This window comes from Thamnophis sirtalis, unplaced genomic scaffold (genome assembly GCF_051295495.1).
Source record: "Thamnophis sirtalis isolate CommonGarterSnake01/CBP01778 unplaced genomic scaffold, rThaSir2_p1.2 scaffold_3, whole genome shotgun sequence".
NCBI classification, from domain to species: domain Eukaryota; kingdom Metazoa; phylum Chordata; class Lepidosauria; order Squamata; family Natricidae; genus Thamnophis; species Thamnophis sirtalis.
In genome coordinates this window covers 164839093-164854967 of record NW_028261383.1, presented here as the reverse complement: position 1 = coordinate 164854967, position 15875 = coordinate 164839093, and the positions used below count along the sequence as shown (strand labels likewise).

At 40.8% G+C, this 15875-nt stretch overlaps 2 protein-coding genes across 2 annotated transcripts; both read right to left on the bottom strand.

Moving 5' to 3' along the window:
- Positions 1–2537: 2537 nt before the first annotated feature.
- LOC148048324 (lysozyme C, milk isozyme-like) lies at positions 2538–9289 on the bottom strand. The gene is made up of 4 exons (XM_087710707.1): positions 9155–9289; positions 8438–8593; positions 4710–4788; positions 2538–2730 (listed from the first exon to the last, which is right to left on the bottom strand). Exons 1-4 carry the CDS (start codon positions 9186–9188, stop codon positions 2562–2564), a joined length of 438 nt encoding a protein of 145 aa, XP_087566833.1. The 5' UTR covers positions 9189–9289; the 3' UTR covers positions 2538–2561.
- A 3804-nt stretch (positions 9290–13093) lies between these two features.
- Positions 13094–15226, bottom strand: LOC148048323 (lysozyme C-1-like). Its single transcript, XM_087708273.1, has 4 exons — positions 15094–15226; positions 14241–14360; positions 13475–13556; positions 13094–13190 (listed from the first exon to the last, which is right to left on the bottom strand). Exons 1-4 carry the CDS (start codon positions 15224–15226, stop codon positions 13094–13096), a joined length of 432 nt encoding a protein of 143 aa, XP_087564399.1.
- Between the last annotated feature and the right edge of the window lie 649 nt (positions 15227–15875).

The window sequence follows — 15875 nt, the reverse complement described above, 5'->3', positions numbered from 1 at the left end:
TGACCCAAGTGAAGCCATTGCTGACCTCTTGTGGTGCTGCAGGTTGTGGGATGGGAGACAATCAGCTTCAGCTGAACCTTGGCCAGACCTAATGGCTTTGGGATCATGGAACCCCAAGATACGGGAGTTTGATAGTTTTACTTCTGGATGGGGTGGCACTATCCCAGACAGATTTAGTCTGCAACTTGGGAGTTCTCCTGGACTTGTGACTCCTTCTCAATGAGCAGGTGGCAGTCACAGCTAGGAGAGCCTTTGTACAACTTTGGATTGTGCACCAGTCATGACCTCTCCTGGATCAGGATTCAATGTGCTCAGTCATTCAAGCCCTAGTCATCTCACATTTTGTTGCAATGCACTCCACATGGGGCTACGCTTGAACAGCATTTGGAAACTACAGCTGATGTAGAGTGTGGTGGCACAGGCACCTTTTGGGGCCTCCATAGTAGCTCATGTTACACCACTTTTTCACAAGTTGCACTGATTGCTGGTTCATTTCTGGTGCAATTGGATTTGGATTTGGATTTATTCAGTTTGTATGCCGCCCTATTCCCGAGAGACTCAGAGCGGCTAACAATCGAAGAGGGAAGGGGGTACAAAATAAAGATAAAAAGACAAACACATTTTTAAAAACAACAACAGTCATACCCTCGAGTGGGGCTGAGAGATTCAGCAGCCCCAGGCCTGCCGGAACAGCCAGGTCTTAATGGCTTTGCGGAAAGACGGAAGGTTGGTGAGGGTCCGGATCTCAACGGGGAGATCGTTCCAGAGGGCCTGAGCAGCCACAGAGAAGGCCCTCCCCCAGGGAGTTGCCAGCCGACACTGGCTGGCAGATGGAATTCGGAGGAGGTCTAGTCTGTGGGATCTAATAGGTCTATGGGAGGTAATTGGCAGGAGGCAGTCTCTCAAGTACCCAGGTCTGATACCATGTAGGGTTTTAAAAGTAACGACTAGCACCTTGAAGCGTGTCCGAAGACCAATGGGCAGCCGGTGCAGCTCGCGGAGGATAGGTGTGACGTGGGTGTACCGAGGTGTACCCACAATCGCTCACGCGGCTGCATTCTGGACAAGCTAAAGTCTCCGAATACTCTTCAAGGGCAGCCCCATGTAGAGCACGTTACAGTAGTCCAGTCTTGAGGTCACGAGGTGTTGGTTATCACCTTTATGGCAAGGATCCAGGTTACTTGAGGAACTAACTCATTCCAGTGGGATCGGCCTGCCCACCCATGCTGGAAGATGAGGCAGGTTGTAGACTCCGTCAGCCAGGGAATTCTGCCATCGCTTGGGCCCTTTGGAACATCTTGCCCCCCAGAGTGAAGTCAGCTCCTACTCCCCTGACCTCCCACAAGCATTTAAAGACCTATCTCTGCCAGTAGGCCTGGAGTTCGAATGGGAAAGTGTCATGTTGGAGATGATTGATGGATCAACAATAGATCCCACTTCCTCCCTGCTCAGCCTACTCTCTCCCTCCTTGTCTTTTAGTTATAGCTGATAATTTGCATTTTTGTAGTATTTTATTCTTATTATACACATGTTTTTGTATAGTTTTATTCTTTTTAATATTTTAAGCATTCCAGAATCTCTTCATGTTGAGTTGGGTGGCAAACAAATTTAATAAATAATAATAGATGTAATAAATAAGTAATGAAATAAGTTTTCTGCACCTTGTTGGATTTGAAAAAAAGAGTCAAAAAAATAAAAGAAGCACAAAAATAACTGTAGAACAACCTAAGATATCCTTTCAAATAAAATACTCAAACAATTGCTTGCCATATACTTATGATGAAATGAAGAATAGCAGATTCAAACAAGATCCACCTGTTCCTGAAAATTATTGGGTACATGTTTAGGGCCTGATTTAATTGATAGCAATAGCACTTAGACTTATATACCGCTTCACAGTGCTGTACAGCCCTCTCTAAGCAGTTTACAGAGTCAGCATATTGCCCTCAACAATCTGGGTCCTCATTTTACCTACCTCGGAAGGATGGAAGGCTGAGTCAACCTTGAGCCTGGTGAGATTCGAACTAACAAATTGTAGGCAGCAGAAGTAGCCTGCAGGCAGTGAACTCTAACCATTGCACACCAAGGATAATTGATAAAGAGCTTAAGGAGAAAGATATCAAGAGCTTTTCCCTTGGAAACTTTCATTCAGAAAGAATTCTAAAATATATTAAAAAAAGAAATACAATCTCTGTCCCTCTCTCTCTCTCTACCTGCACGGACGCACACTCATCTATCCTATCCTATTCTATCCTATCCTATTCTACCCTACCCTTCCCACCCACCCACCCGTCTGTCTATCTATCTATATCTATCTATCTATCTATCTATCTATCTATCTATCTATCTATCTATCTATCTATCTATCTATCTTCTATCTATCTATCTATCTATCTATCTATCTATCTATCTATCTATCTATCTATCTATCATCTATCCATCCATCATCTATCTATCTATCTATCTATCTATCTATCTATCTATCTATCTATCTATCTATCTATCTATCTATCATCCTCATCTATAACATCTGTCTGTCTGTCATCTATCAATCTACTTCCTTAAAGGTTCTTTTTGAAGTTTTGAAGCTGTTTTAAAGCCGTCACCGAGCTAAGTATCCTTGTCTTCTGTCGAATTCTCTTTTGGGGTGTACCATGATTCTTACCAAAAAGGCATTTTATGTAATAATGGGTGATGGTCTTCTTGTTGCAGTATTTCAGATAAAGTGGCCTGAAAAAGTAAAGGGGAAAAGTTCAATTAGTTATTATAATTAGTGAGAAGAAAATAGTTCTGAAAGATTGATGCCTCATCCAACTAAGAAACATCTTTCAAACAAAAGGAGAAATAAATAGAGTAATAGCTTATTTTTCCAGCATAAAGAATAGCTTATTTTGTTTTGACATTAGTGATATTCTTCAATAAGGATTTTATTACAAAATTCATGAAAATTCAGAAAGTTTTAGACAGCCACTGCCTTCTGTTAGTAACCATCCCATCCTTTCTCTCCAATTAGCTCCTCATTCTATATTCTCACCTCAAAATGGGAAAATGTAAGCAAATGGATTAAAAATGATGTTCACATATATTCAAAATTGTTGAAATTGTTTTCAAAAGTGTCACTGAATGAACGAAACAGATGTTTTTCCAAACACATGAACTCTTGACTATAATTTTCACATAGGCCCCTTTTTGATAGCATCCCCCCAAATTGGTTCAATTATTACTCTTCTCCATGGCCATAGAAAGTCCTAAAAACAATTGCATTTTGGAGAAGAAGTGAAATCTAATCTGGGGCACCATTTTGGAAAAGTTGCTCCCGGAATAAAATTCATCTGATTGGTGCTTATCCAGACTTCCTATCTGCCCCAGCCAGGTGTGAGTTCCCACCAGTTCGCATCTATTCGATAGAACCGGTTCGTCAAATCTACCGAACCGGTTAGAAGAGGTTCCACCAGTGGACCCGGAAAGCAGACCACACCTACAGAAGAGGTTCCAAAATTTTTGGAAACCCACCACTGGTCCTTGGATATGATTATTCTACACTATCATGCTCATATTTATAAAACTCAGTGCCTCTGTGAAAGGTAAGGATGACTACTGCGTTTGTGGTGCAATCAGAACATTGCGTGTGCTGAAGTTATTTTAACACAAACCAAAGATGCCTTTTAAAAAACAAGTTTACATCATATCATATATGCATGCCAGTGCTGTGTGTGAGGTAATTTAAAGTGGTTCTGACAAGTGTCGTCAGCATCTTCATATCTGGTCACATGGGCGGCAAGCCACTCCCATCCAGTCACATGGGTGGCAAGCCACTCCCACAAAGGAGGCCACACCCACAGAGTAGGTTCGAACAATTTTTGAAACCCACCACTGGCCCCAGCACAAGGTTAGCCCAATTCCATTTTAGAAGGGCAGGAATAGAAAAAGTCCTCAATTTGTTCTCATCCTGCTGGAAAGATGATCTCCATCTAAACTTTCTGGGTTTGCATCAAAAATAGTTTCCTCACTTTTGCGGGTTCAAGCAGGAATTATACCTGTTGCGATTCATTCTACCCTCCACCAGTGTTTCCCAAACTTGGCAACTTTAAGACTTGTGGACTTCAACTCCCAGAATTCTCCAGCCAGAGCTGGCTGGAGAATTCTGGGAGTTGAAGTCCACAAGTCTTAAAGTTGCCAAGTTTGGGAACCTCTGCCCTACACAAAGACTTCTGGTCTAATTGGCTTGTATGTCATCTGATGCCTCCCCTTTGCTCCCTCTCCTCTTCTCTACTGGGCATTTCATACTGAGTTCCTGGGCTTCCTACAGTGAAAGGCTGAACTTTTTCCTCCTCCTCCTTTTTTTTTTTTTTACAAGTTTGGTAATGCAAGAATGAAATTGCTGAGAATTGCCAAATTTCCACTTGAGGCCAAACAGAAGAGGAAATTTGGAAGTTTTTCGTGCAGTCCTCAAAAACTCTGTCTAAAAATGTGTGTGTGTGTGTGTGTTGCTGTTTGCTTTCCTAGCATTGGCAGGAAGGAAGAGAAGTAGATAAATTCACTAATCAGATCCACCTGCCATCCGTATACAACACTTGACCAACCCAATGGGCAATGTACAGATTTCATTTCCCACCAGTTTCTTCAGAAGAGAGAAACTGGTGAAAGCTGCAATGCAGAAAAGCCCTTGAAAACAACTGAAAGGGGAGGAAAGCACCACTGACACTCACCAAGCTCTCATATCCTTTGTTCTTTGCACTATTTTTTTAACACACGAAGTGTCATCTTGGATGTCGTCATCTAAGAACACTGTGAAGATAATTTCAAATGAAGAATGTTAAATCTAAAAGTGTGATATGCCAGCCGATTCTCCAAGATGTCGGGACTTCATCTTGAAGTGGGACATATAGAGGCTATGCTCTTTCTAATCTATACCTTACTCATATCTACTTTTTTCGTCTACAAGTATTTCTACATTCAGTTAACAGTCTTGTGAGTTAATTCAGGTGCGAGAGAATAAGATTGGGTTCCTTAGCCTAAGAATGTCATCAAGTAATATACTGACGATGATAAGTCCATGGGCCAGTCAATAATCATGAGGGGACAGAAAATGGGTCTTATTCTGACTTAACTCCTCGATGGCATGCCAATAAAGATCAATATAGCCCTCTGTCCTAGATAGGGGTTGTAGACATGAAAAGACACTAAGGAAATCTTTGTAATCAATTATTTTAGCATTTGTTAAAATGTTTTAATCTGCAGTACTTTAATAACTGATCTTAAAATGTTTTTAATCCACAGTACTTTAATAACTAATCTTAAAATAAATAAGCTAAGGTAGCTGGGAAGCACAATTTTTCACCAGGGAATCAACCAACGTCACATCTTTATGTCCTATGTTCAAAAGTACAGAATCTCTGTGTTCAAAACGAATCACAATTAACATACCCAGCAGAGCGCTTTCTGCTTTGGTTCCATCCCTATGGAACAGTCTGTCACTGGAGGCGAGAACTGCTCCCACCTTTTTGGTCTATGGGAAGGGTGTTAAAACATGGCTTTGCGGGTTGGCCTGGAGCCCCGGTGGAGGCACTCACTGCTCGAGATGGATGACAGGGTAAGAAGACCTCATCCCCATCCTGTGCCTCCCTCAGTTCTGGTTTCAGGATAGTTTGGGTAATTTTAACTTGTGTAGTTTTAGAATTTTAATATTTTTATTTTTTCTACTTGTTTTATAACTTATAAGCTGCCAAGAGTCACCTTATAGGGGAGATGGGTGGCATAAAATATTATAACTAACTAACCACCAACCAACCAACTAAACAACTAAACAAACAAACAAGCAAATAAACAAATCAGCTTTAAATTATATTAGGCATTTTTTGTTTTTAGATCCTGTGTATGTTTGTGGCTTCTGGTATCCTCAAGCATACCAAAATAGCACCTGGCACTCAAATTTTACTTAGACCTTGACTTAAATAATATTATTTGGGTTTGATTAGAAAGGATTTGACTAGTAAATAGTAAGTTTATAAATAACACAGAGATACTTTTAATCTTGTTTTGTCTTGGGCAGCTTTGTCTATGATATTCCTAATTCTATCTCGGCACTCATTATACTGCATAGAATAACTGGTGAAAGAGTAATAAACAACTAGGACATAGCAATAGCAGTTAGACTTATATACCGCTTCATAGGGCTTTCAGCCCTCTCTAAGCGGTTTACAGAGTCAGCATTTGCCCCCAACAACAATCCGGGTCCTCATTTTACCCACCTCGGAAGGATGGAAGGCTGAGTCAACCCTGAGCCGGTGAGATTAGAACCGCTGAACTGCAGATAACAATCAGCAGAAGTGGCCTGCAGTACTGCACCCTAACCACTGCGCCACCTCGGCTCTAAATGACTCACACAACAAATCTTGTGTTTCAGTTACCAAACAGTTCCCATTGGCTGACTTATTGCCCTGACTATTCCAGTTCATAAATTCTTATACACTGACAGCAGTAGTTCCTAAAGTCTTTGATTTCAGGCATTTTTGAGCTTTGCTATATATGGTATATATTTGGCACATATTTGGTAAATATGGGAGGAATGCCTTTGGGATTAATCTCAATACAATCTCTTCATAGATCACCTAGATCACTGAAGTGATAGAAACCCTGTGCTCATTACTGTTGTGTTGTCATAAGGATGACTCCAGAAATTGCTATAACCATTAGTGGAGAAATGGCCTTTGAGCAACCAGGAGGTTCCATCACCAATATGACTGCTGCCACCATCAAGAGCCTTTCCCATTTCTTAGATTGTCAGAAAACTATACTGGCGTGAAATAGAGTGTTCCCATTGTTATCTATTTCTCTTGCCTTTGTCCCTGCACCCACCTGATTTCCATACAAACTAATAGGTGAGAAAGTCTAACGTATCTTGATGCTGCCCTTGAATTGTATTGGATAAAGGGAGGGGGAGATCACTATATTAATATCAGAACAGGTAATCTCCAGTTATAATCTGATCTGAAGTTCCAATGTTCCAAGTATGATGAACCTCCAAAAGGTACTTATGACCCGGATTCAAAGCTCCAATGGCTGCCCCCTCCAGCGATCATGTGACCACATTTTGGGTGATTGACAAACAGCCATATTTACAGCACCCTGCAGTCACATGGCCACAATTTATGCTGGGTTTTGCCAGAAGCGAAGTATCTCTTCCAGTTTCCAGCAAAAAATGCTCATAGTGAACAATGGCTTTGTCTAATAACCATAGCATTCATTTAATGATTCAGCATTCACTTAGCACATTTGCTTAACAAGCACTGCATAAAAAGTTGGTAAAATCAGGTGCAATCATGTGATGGACCACAGTGACTGGCACGACTTATGACAGTAATTATGGGCTCAATTATGGTTGCATGTTGAGGACTACTTGTACAGTTTAGTGTTGTGGCCCAGCAGGATCCGTTTGAGCTGCTGATGGACTCGGATAGCGAGGAACCCTATGAGTCTGCTATGGAAGATGTGGAGGACCCTGGGCAGGGTTCAGACTCAGAGCAGGGACCAGAGAGGCTGATTGGCCACCAGGAGGCACCTGAGGCATGGAGCAGTGTGGAAGATCAAAGGCAGTTTGTCCTTGATGCATGGTTAAGAAGAAACCGAAGCAGCAGCTCCGGAGGCAGACTCATAAGAGATAATCAAGCCCAGGTGGTTGTGGCTTGGCCCCTTCCAAGAGAGTATATAAGTGAGAAATTGGGAGGGGTCCTTTTGCAAGACACAGTGTTGTCTTGGCTTTCAGGCAACAGAGTTGTAATTCCTGTGATTAAAGAGTGGCAAATAGCCACGCCTGTGTCTGTGTTACTCACCGGGCCGGGGGGGGGGAGGTCAGAAAAGTTTAGGAAGACTTAAGTCTACCTAACTTATGGGTTGGGGACAAGAGGAAAACAGCATCATGAGGACATTGCAAAAAAAAGAAGAAGAAGAAGAAGCTTTATTTTCTTAATAGCAATAGCAATAGCAGTAGACTTATATACCGCTTCATAGGCCTTTCAGGCCTCTCTAAGCGGTTTACAGAGAGTCAGCATATTGCCCCCAACAATCTGGGTCCTCATTTTACCCACCTCGGAAGGATGGAAGGCTGAGTCAACCCTGAGCCGGTGAGATTTGAACCGCTGAACTGCTGATCTAGCAGTAGCCTGCAGTGCTGCATTTAACCACTGCGCCACCTTGGCTCTTAAGGTTGTACAGTAAAAAACGAAATGGAAAAAAGAGGTTGCTAGGACATGATTGTATGACAGAGGCAAGTAGGGAAAAGCCACAACAGAATGTAACTAGATCATTTATATTTAGCATTTTGAAGAATAGTTTATAGAACATTTTGTTTGGCAACTTTCTGGTTGGCATTTCCTTTTTGAGCAATATAGGAAAAGCAAAGGCAAAGGAAAAAGAAACCCAAAAGGAAATCACTCACAATCACAGCTAATGTTGCATCTATTTTGAGTGGGGTGTCTCCCATTATCACACCATTCGAGGCCGCTGAGTTGGAATATTCCATAACGGGGAATACCATGAATGTTCTCATAGTACAAAGTATCCAGCCTGCTTGAGTAATCAGCTGCACAGAGAACTAGTGAGAGAAGAAGGAAAGAAATATTTTTTGGTTCCCCCCCCCCCCCCCCGCAAAAAAAAAATCAGATACAAAATGCAAAACAAGAAAGCAAGAAAAGTGCTTGTTGTCTTTGCCAACTCAATTCACCGGTTGGCATTTTCAAGACGCTGATGTTTTAATATTGACTTTTCAAACTTTAGTTTTACCCACTAGGATCTTGTAAAATAGCAACGAAAGCAATCAGACATTACTAAGAAACTGGCAAACCTCTCCAACGTTTTGGGCTTATCTTTTCTTTCATAGTAACTTGATGTGTTTTGCTTTTTGCATTCTTCCTTCTAATGTTCCATGTTTACCCTTTTATTTGAAAATATTGGCCAAGTGAAACTTCCTGGCTTTAAAGGAAACATTTGCAAGAAGCAAAGGAAGGGAGGGAGGGAGGGAGGGAGGGAGGGAGGGAGGGAGGCAGAGAGAGAGAGAGAGACAGAGACAGAGAGAGATTGGGAAAATATACTACATGATAATTATATCTGATCAATCCTAATGAAATGAGTTATGAGGATCTGAAATAGAACTCACACTGCTCCGAGTAAATGCCTTTGAATGGATCCATCCGAAAAAACTTCAGGATGTAATATAAGTCACAAACATCAAATACTTTTGCCTTTTGTCTTGCTATGAGCAAGCAGAATAAAATGAGAAAAATCACCTTCATTGCTGCAAGCCTTGGAAAACTGCTGTGTTCAGAACACTGAACACATTTATAGCTCATGGAAGTTACAACTGTAGGCTGGCCTTGCAACTATTGGTTATTCAAACTCTCATTCAAAACACTTTGGTGCAAGGGATTTCCTTCCCTGAAAGGCTGAGTTAGGAACAAAGTGAATATAGCTTTTTCAATTGTCCCAAAGGTGCTTTTTTTCAAGACGCAACTGGACTTTCTGGTTTTTCTTTGAAGACATTTCGCTACGCATCCAAGAAGCTTCTTCAGCTCTGACTGGATGGTGGGGAGTAGAAGGATTTATATTCCTTGAAGACAGTTGGACATTTGCAATCTTTTAGTGGGTCTTTAAGGCCACCTGGAGGTTTATCTCTGTCCTTAGGGTCCCCTGAGTGGCGCAAATGAGTGTGGAGCCTTCTTGGAACTGTTGAAAGGACTGTGTGGTAGATTGGAGATAGATAATGTCATATCCCTCCCCCTCTCTTGAGAGGGCTGTTCAGTTTTGACTTAGATGTCCTCTTTAACCCCTCTTTCAAACCAGCGATCCCCTCTGTCCAAAATATGGACTTTGTTGTCTTCAAAAGAGTGGCTGGTGTCTTTTAAATGCAGATGGACTGCTGAATCTAGTCCTGATTGTTAGTTCTCCTATGTTGTGCCGTGCATTTATGAAGTGGTTGTTTATGCCTTGGTTCCAGTTTGCACCACTCAGGGACCTCGATGACACAGATAAACCTCCAGGTGACCTTAAAGACCCGCTAAAGGAGAACCAATAGGCCAATTGGGAGTTCTTTTTGAGTTAATGCCAAAGCTTACTTGAACATGTCCATGGTGAAGAGTAGATAATCCATGTACATTTCTTTTTGTTTCTTTTTTTAAGTTTGAACTCCTTCTTGTTGTTAGTAAGTTCTCAGTGACTTTTCTTTTTGCCTGAAGGTCCCTCAGCAATACCCAGTATTTCTCAACTTTGGCAAACTTTAAGGTGTGTGGACTTTAACTCCCAGAACTCCTGGGGAGTTGAATCCATTCATCTTAAAGTTGAAGTCCGGACATCTTTAAAGTTGCTAAACTTTAAACTCCAAACTGGGAGTTGAAAGCCACACATCTAAAAGTTGCTACGTTGGGAAACACTACTCCAGCAGGTTCCTCACAAGTAGAACAGTACAGTAGAGATGGGAAACATGGTACCTATTTGTAGATCTACATATCTTTGACTAATATTATTGACAACTGGCATGTTATCAAACTACCATGAATAGTACAAAATGCAATGGAATATAAAAAATAAATAAGTGCATCATTTCAATGCTATAGTAATAGCTCTGTTTAAGTCAGTGATCCTTGTGACTTGTAATATTTGTATAATGCTTTACTATTCTGTTTTACTATTTATGTTTTACTACTCTGTGATGGTATCGGACATGGTGGCTCAGTGACTCAGATGCTGAGGTTGTCAATCAGAAATGTCAGCAGTTTTACGATTCGAATCCCTAGTGCCCCGTAACTGAATGAGCTCCCATTACTTGTCCCAGCTTCTGCCAACCTAGCAGTTCAAAAGCATGTAAAAATGCAAGAAGAAAAATAGGAGCCACCTTTGGTGGGAAGGTAACAGGGTTCCGTGCGCCTTCAGGATTTAGTCATGCTGGCCACATGACCACGGAGAATGTCTTTGGACAGTGCTGGCTCTTTGGCTTTGAAATGAAGATGAGCGATGCCCCATAGAATTGGGAATGACTGACACATATGTGCAAGGGGAGCCTTTACCTTTACCTTATATTCTGTGATGGTAGTTGTCAGGCCTGCATTTATATTCCTTTTAGAATTTTGGCCTTCCACACTTTCTCTTATTTCATTATGCTGTTTCTTTAAGTGTAGTCGATGGGAGGGGGGAATAGAAGGAGTAGGATTTTGGAATGTATTGTTTTTAATTCTTTACTAGAATTCTCCACACTAGTACACCTGACCGGAAGAAGCTGGGCATGGACGCCAACATGGGAGAAGGAGATTGGACCATGTGATGGACTGTGGGTGTTGGGACAAGATCATAAACTTTTAACTGGATGGGATTCTGATGTGACTTCCAGAGTCAGAATCCCACAGCTATGTGCCAACATGCCTGTCTTATTAAATTGGAACTTTAAGCATAGTTTTGCTTTCGACTCTGATTTAATTCTGCATGGTATTTGGAATGCTAACATCAGTAATGATAGTACAGTAGCTTATTTAGTGTATGTTATTTTATATTTTGTTTTCAGGGTTTATATTTTTTTGTTTGTGATGATGTTTGTGGAGTAATGCAATATATTGAAACAACACAGTGAATTGTATTTTATTTCTTAGTTTTATTACTGTTTTACTCTTCTCCCATGAGTCATCTATTCTTCATCCAGTCTCCCTGACCATGTAGATGGATTGTATCCATCTGATCTGAAATTGCTGAATCCTACAACTGGATTCTGTAAATTATTCACAGTATGGATCAGTGTCGTGAACTCTACATAGGCGGCCCTGGAAAACTACTCAGAATCTACATGTATTCCAGAAGTGGACATGAGAGGCAGGGCTGGGTGTAAGTCAGTTATCAGTAGTTGCCCCTTGGTTTCTTGGGGAGTTCAGGGTGCTGGTTTTTAAAAAATCTTGAGGAGCCCTACAGAAAATTCTTTGGTTTCAGGGTATATTTTTTCATTTGTGATGATGTTTGTGGAGCAATGCAACATATTGAAATAACCCAGTTCTGCCATCATCCCAATCAGGCAAAAACATCGAGATTGATCTGCCCATTAGAAATTCTGTATCTATCCTTACAGAACAAAGTGCACTGCCCACATGGGCCGTTCTGCTTAACTGCAACAGGAAACAAGAATGATTGTAGCTGGTACGATGACCATATGTTGGAATAATGAAGGATGGCAGGATTTATTTATTTATTTATTTAGCGTATGGCAAATAAATCGACTTATAGTAGTTCAAATGCCGGAGTGGTCCAGTTCACCCAGCCATTAAAGAACAGGGTTTTCTGTTTTGAAAATTCAGATCTTGGGCTGCTGTAAGGTCTTGATGGACGTTCGGACACAATGTGATGGATATTTTGTTGAGGAGCACCACAGTCACTCTGAGGGGTAGAGAGAAGACCCCACTGAAAGGGAATAAAACATTACACAGAGAAGGGCTTAATGCACAATACTCGTTTTATTGAAGCAATTATTGAAGATTTTAAAAAGCAAAGTCTTTCCCTCTGTCCCATCCATTCATTCTTCCCAACGTGTGAAGGACAAGCATAGAATCAAATTGTTCAATGTCTTTATATAAGGAATAAGATCATTTTCATCACAGGAGGAAGGAGAGATATGCCGGAGCATCAGTCTCAGCGTAGGCAACCACGGCTCCATTTTGACATATTTGGTCCGTAGCACTTGAGGAGCAAGGGCCAACTTAAAAAAAGGAACAAGAATAAAAATAAGCACAATGCATGTACTTTTAGACCACAATGTATGCCTTTTTATTTGAAGATCTCAGTCTAATGGGAGAGATTGAGGAATTTACCAAGTTGAGTAGTAGCAACTGTCATTCATTCATCTTTCTGCTTCATTGACATATTATTTTTCATTTTTAAAATGAATCTCCTTTCCCCCTCCTTTTAACTACTTGTTACAGCTAAAATTGTTCTTTCTGACTTTTTATTTCTGACAATAAAGTCCTACCCATCCTATGACTCTCTCTGCTTCTCTCACTACTATGATGTTTACAGATCCAGTTGTCTGATCCTAGGGAGCTTGTGCAAGGGATCAAAATCCTGGAGTTTAAAGGCTGTCTGCCAAATTCTTCTGCAACGTGTCCCTACTGGATGTAAAACTTTCGGATTTTAAAGCACAGAAGTCCATAATGTACGTGAAATCCCTGGGAAGGAATAATACAGCTAAAATCAGCATCAGCAGCCCCTCTCCACCAATCTTCGTCTTGTGTCTTAGTCTATCCTGAGTTCAAAAGACAAAGCCATATTTTAAAGCAACAAGAATGCAAGTATAGTAGTTAATCTACCTTATCATATGCAGACAGCATGTTTTACCACCAATGCTAAAAGTTGAACAATAGTCTAAAGAAATACTATTAACTTCTATGACTACAAATTCAGTTGCTACCCAATGTTACAAGTGGAAGATATTAATGAGAGATTGACTCACGTTGTGGTTGCTGCCCAGTGAAGTACAGTGTGAAGTCTCTTAGCACAAGCAATATCATCTTTGATGTCATCATCTGTGAAAGCTGTGGAAAGAAGCAAACTGGAATTTGTCCAAATCCAGATGTTTCATTGGTATTTCCAAAGTTTTGTGTAAAATTATTATTTAATTTCACTAGTTGTCTACATTTTGTGATATATTAATGTCCTTAGTGATATCGGGACTTTTTGTAAAGCTGGTGTAGACCATGAATTTCCTCTTCTCATGTTCTAAACCATGCAGAGTAACAACTCTGGAAAATGTGCTGGCCCAGTAATCAGTTTCCCCTCTAGAGCTGAATATGCGGGATATGCAGACTTCCCAACCATTTCATTGCACTCCTGGAAAGGATCCAGAGAAGAAATCTCTTATCTGTAGCCAAGAACAAGATTTGTCCCACGAAGGGCAGAAAATAAAGGATCAGGTTCCTTAACTGGGTGGGGTTCAGAACCTGAAATAACTTGTCCCTCAAGCAAGGTATTGACTAATTATAGAGAGCAATCCCTTATAGAGAGCAATAAAAGAGAAGAAGGACGACAATAATCTCCCTACAAAATTTTAATTTGACATATTTCATTTTTTTTGCTTTTCTAATGAAGTAGGTGTGAGCCTTGGTAGTAAATTGGGTCTGGAAATAAACACCAGAAGGATTGTGCTACCGCTTTGTATTGTAGAGCATTATAACAAGATAATTTTGAAGACTGTTAAAGATTTGACAGATGTGACTTACCACTGCAAGGTTTATTACAGTGCCAGCAAAAACTACTAGGAATCTGGAGAATCCCATAACGGTCATTGTCACCCACAGGTTGGGTATTGTAGTTGCTTGAATGATAAGCTAGGCATATCCCTGGAAGAAAGCAAATGGTCAATGGGTTATAAAGGACTGGTCTCATAAATGAAACAGCTCTCCTGATATTTTTAAATAGAACATTTATAACACAATGCTTAGCCATCTTCTCATTCTTCCCCCAACAAAGAAGGTCTGAAGAACTCCGGAACATTTTGGAAATCTCCAGGGAAATTTGGAATAAATCTGATTCTTGTCTCCAAGATATTCCTGGAGTTCTTAATGGCTTCCAGCAAGGAGATACCTGTTCATTGTGCATCTTTTACCAATCTGCACACATAGGCAATTTTCTGTGATGGCCCCTTCAATTGCATACTGAATTGAAATGATTTGGTGGAATTTGAAAGATCTAACCCGTGAGAGGATGCTTATTCTGGCAGGGATAATCCATTATCCTTGAGAGAGTAAATGAAATATCGGCTAAGCTATCATTGTAAAAAGACAATGCAGAGACCGAGGTGGTGCAACCATATTCCAGTTCTGCAATTGTCTCAATCAGCATAAAAATCCTCACCCTCATAAAAATAAGTGTGTTAGTGCAGGTGAAGTCTGAGGTCTCCCTGCCATTTAAGTTGAGAAGAAAGCATATCTCCTCATTCTGAGAACATTATAAACAGCATTTAATTCATTGGGTGGGCTGGTTGAACTCATTCTTGGAGAGATCTGCCCCATTTTGCATCTTCTTGCAAAGCTGGATGGTGCTCAGATGGAGAGAAAGAGAGAGTCAACTTACAGCTGTCCAACTCGCCCTCTTTGTCATCCATGCCATTTTTTCTCATAATTGAAGCCAGTTCACATCTGGTGTATTGTTTGGCTTCATTGGCTGCAATGCAGAGGAAGAGGAGGGTGAGCACTAATGCCTTCATTGTTGTCGGCTCCTTGGAGGACAATGTCTGACTTCTCCGGGAAGGCTACTTGGTTTTATAGTCAGAGCTTGAGAAACTTGGCACCTCTGGGGAGCTGGCAAACAAAGCAATTATTCCCCTATCTGAAGTTCATTTGGGCTAAGAAGCAGGGAGTGCTAAGGCACAGATTGAAGAGAAGGAAATAATTACCATTTTCAATTTCAGAAGAAGCCAAACGCAACTAATAGTGGACGGGAAGTACATTTTAAGACCCCAGACAGATTCTGGATTTTTTTGTGATAAAGTTTGTGGAGTAATGCAGCTTATTGGAACAACCCAGTGAACCATATTTGATTTCTTGGTTTTATTGCCATTTTACCCTTCTTGCACGAGTCATCAAGTCTTCATCCAGTTTCTTTGACCATGTAGATGGATTGTATGCATCTGATCAGAAATGGCTGAATTCTGCAACTGGATTCTACAAATTATTCACAGTATAAATCAGCGCAGTGAACTCTCCGTAAGTTGCCTTGGAAGACTATGCAGAATTTATATGTGGTCCAGAAGTGGGCAGCAGAAGCACGGCTGGGCATAAGTCTGTTAGTTGCCACTTGGTTCCTTGAGGAATTCGGCATGCTGTTTTTAATCTATAGAAGCCCTACATGGTCAC

Bases quoted from the DNA above. Each gene is read 5' to 3' on its own strand.
- LOC148048324 (XM_087710707.1), bottom strand. From the start codon at position 9,188: ATGGATCCATTCAAAGGCATTTACTCGGAGCAGT. The intron at 8,594-9,154 runs GTGAGTTCTATT...TTCTCTCACTAG, and splicing joins AGGCATTTACTCGGAGCAGT to TTCTCTGTGCAGCTGATTAC. The intron at 4,789-8,437 runs GTGAGTGATTTC...TTATCTTCACAG, and splicing joins ATGCAACATTAGCTGTGATT to TGTTCTTAGATGACGACATC.
- LOC148048323 (XM_087708273.1), bottom strand. From the start codon at position 15,226: ATGAAGGCATTAGTGCTCACCCTCCTCTTCCTCTGCATTGCAGCCAAT. The intron at 14,361-15,093 runs GTAAGTTGACTC...GCTTTCTTCCAG, and splicing joins AGAGGGCGAGTTGGACAGCT to GGATATGCCTAGCTTATCAT. The intron at 13,557-14,240 runs GTAAGTCACATC...TTCTTTCCACAG, and splicing joins CTGTAATAAACCTTGCAGTG to CTTTCACAGATGATGACATC.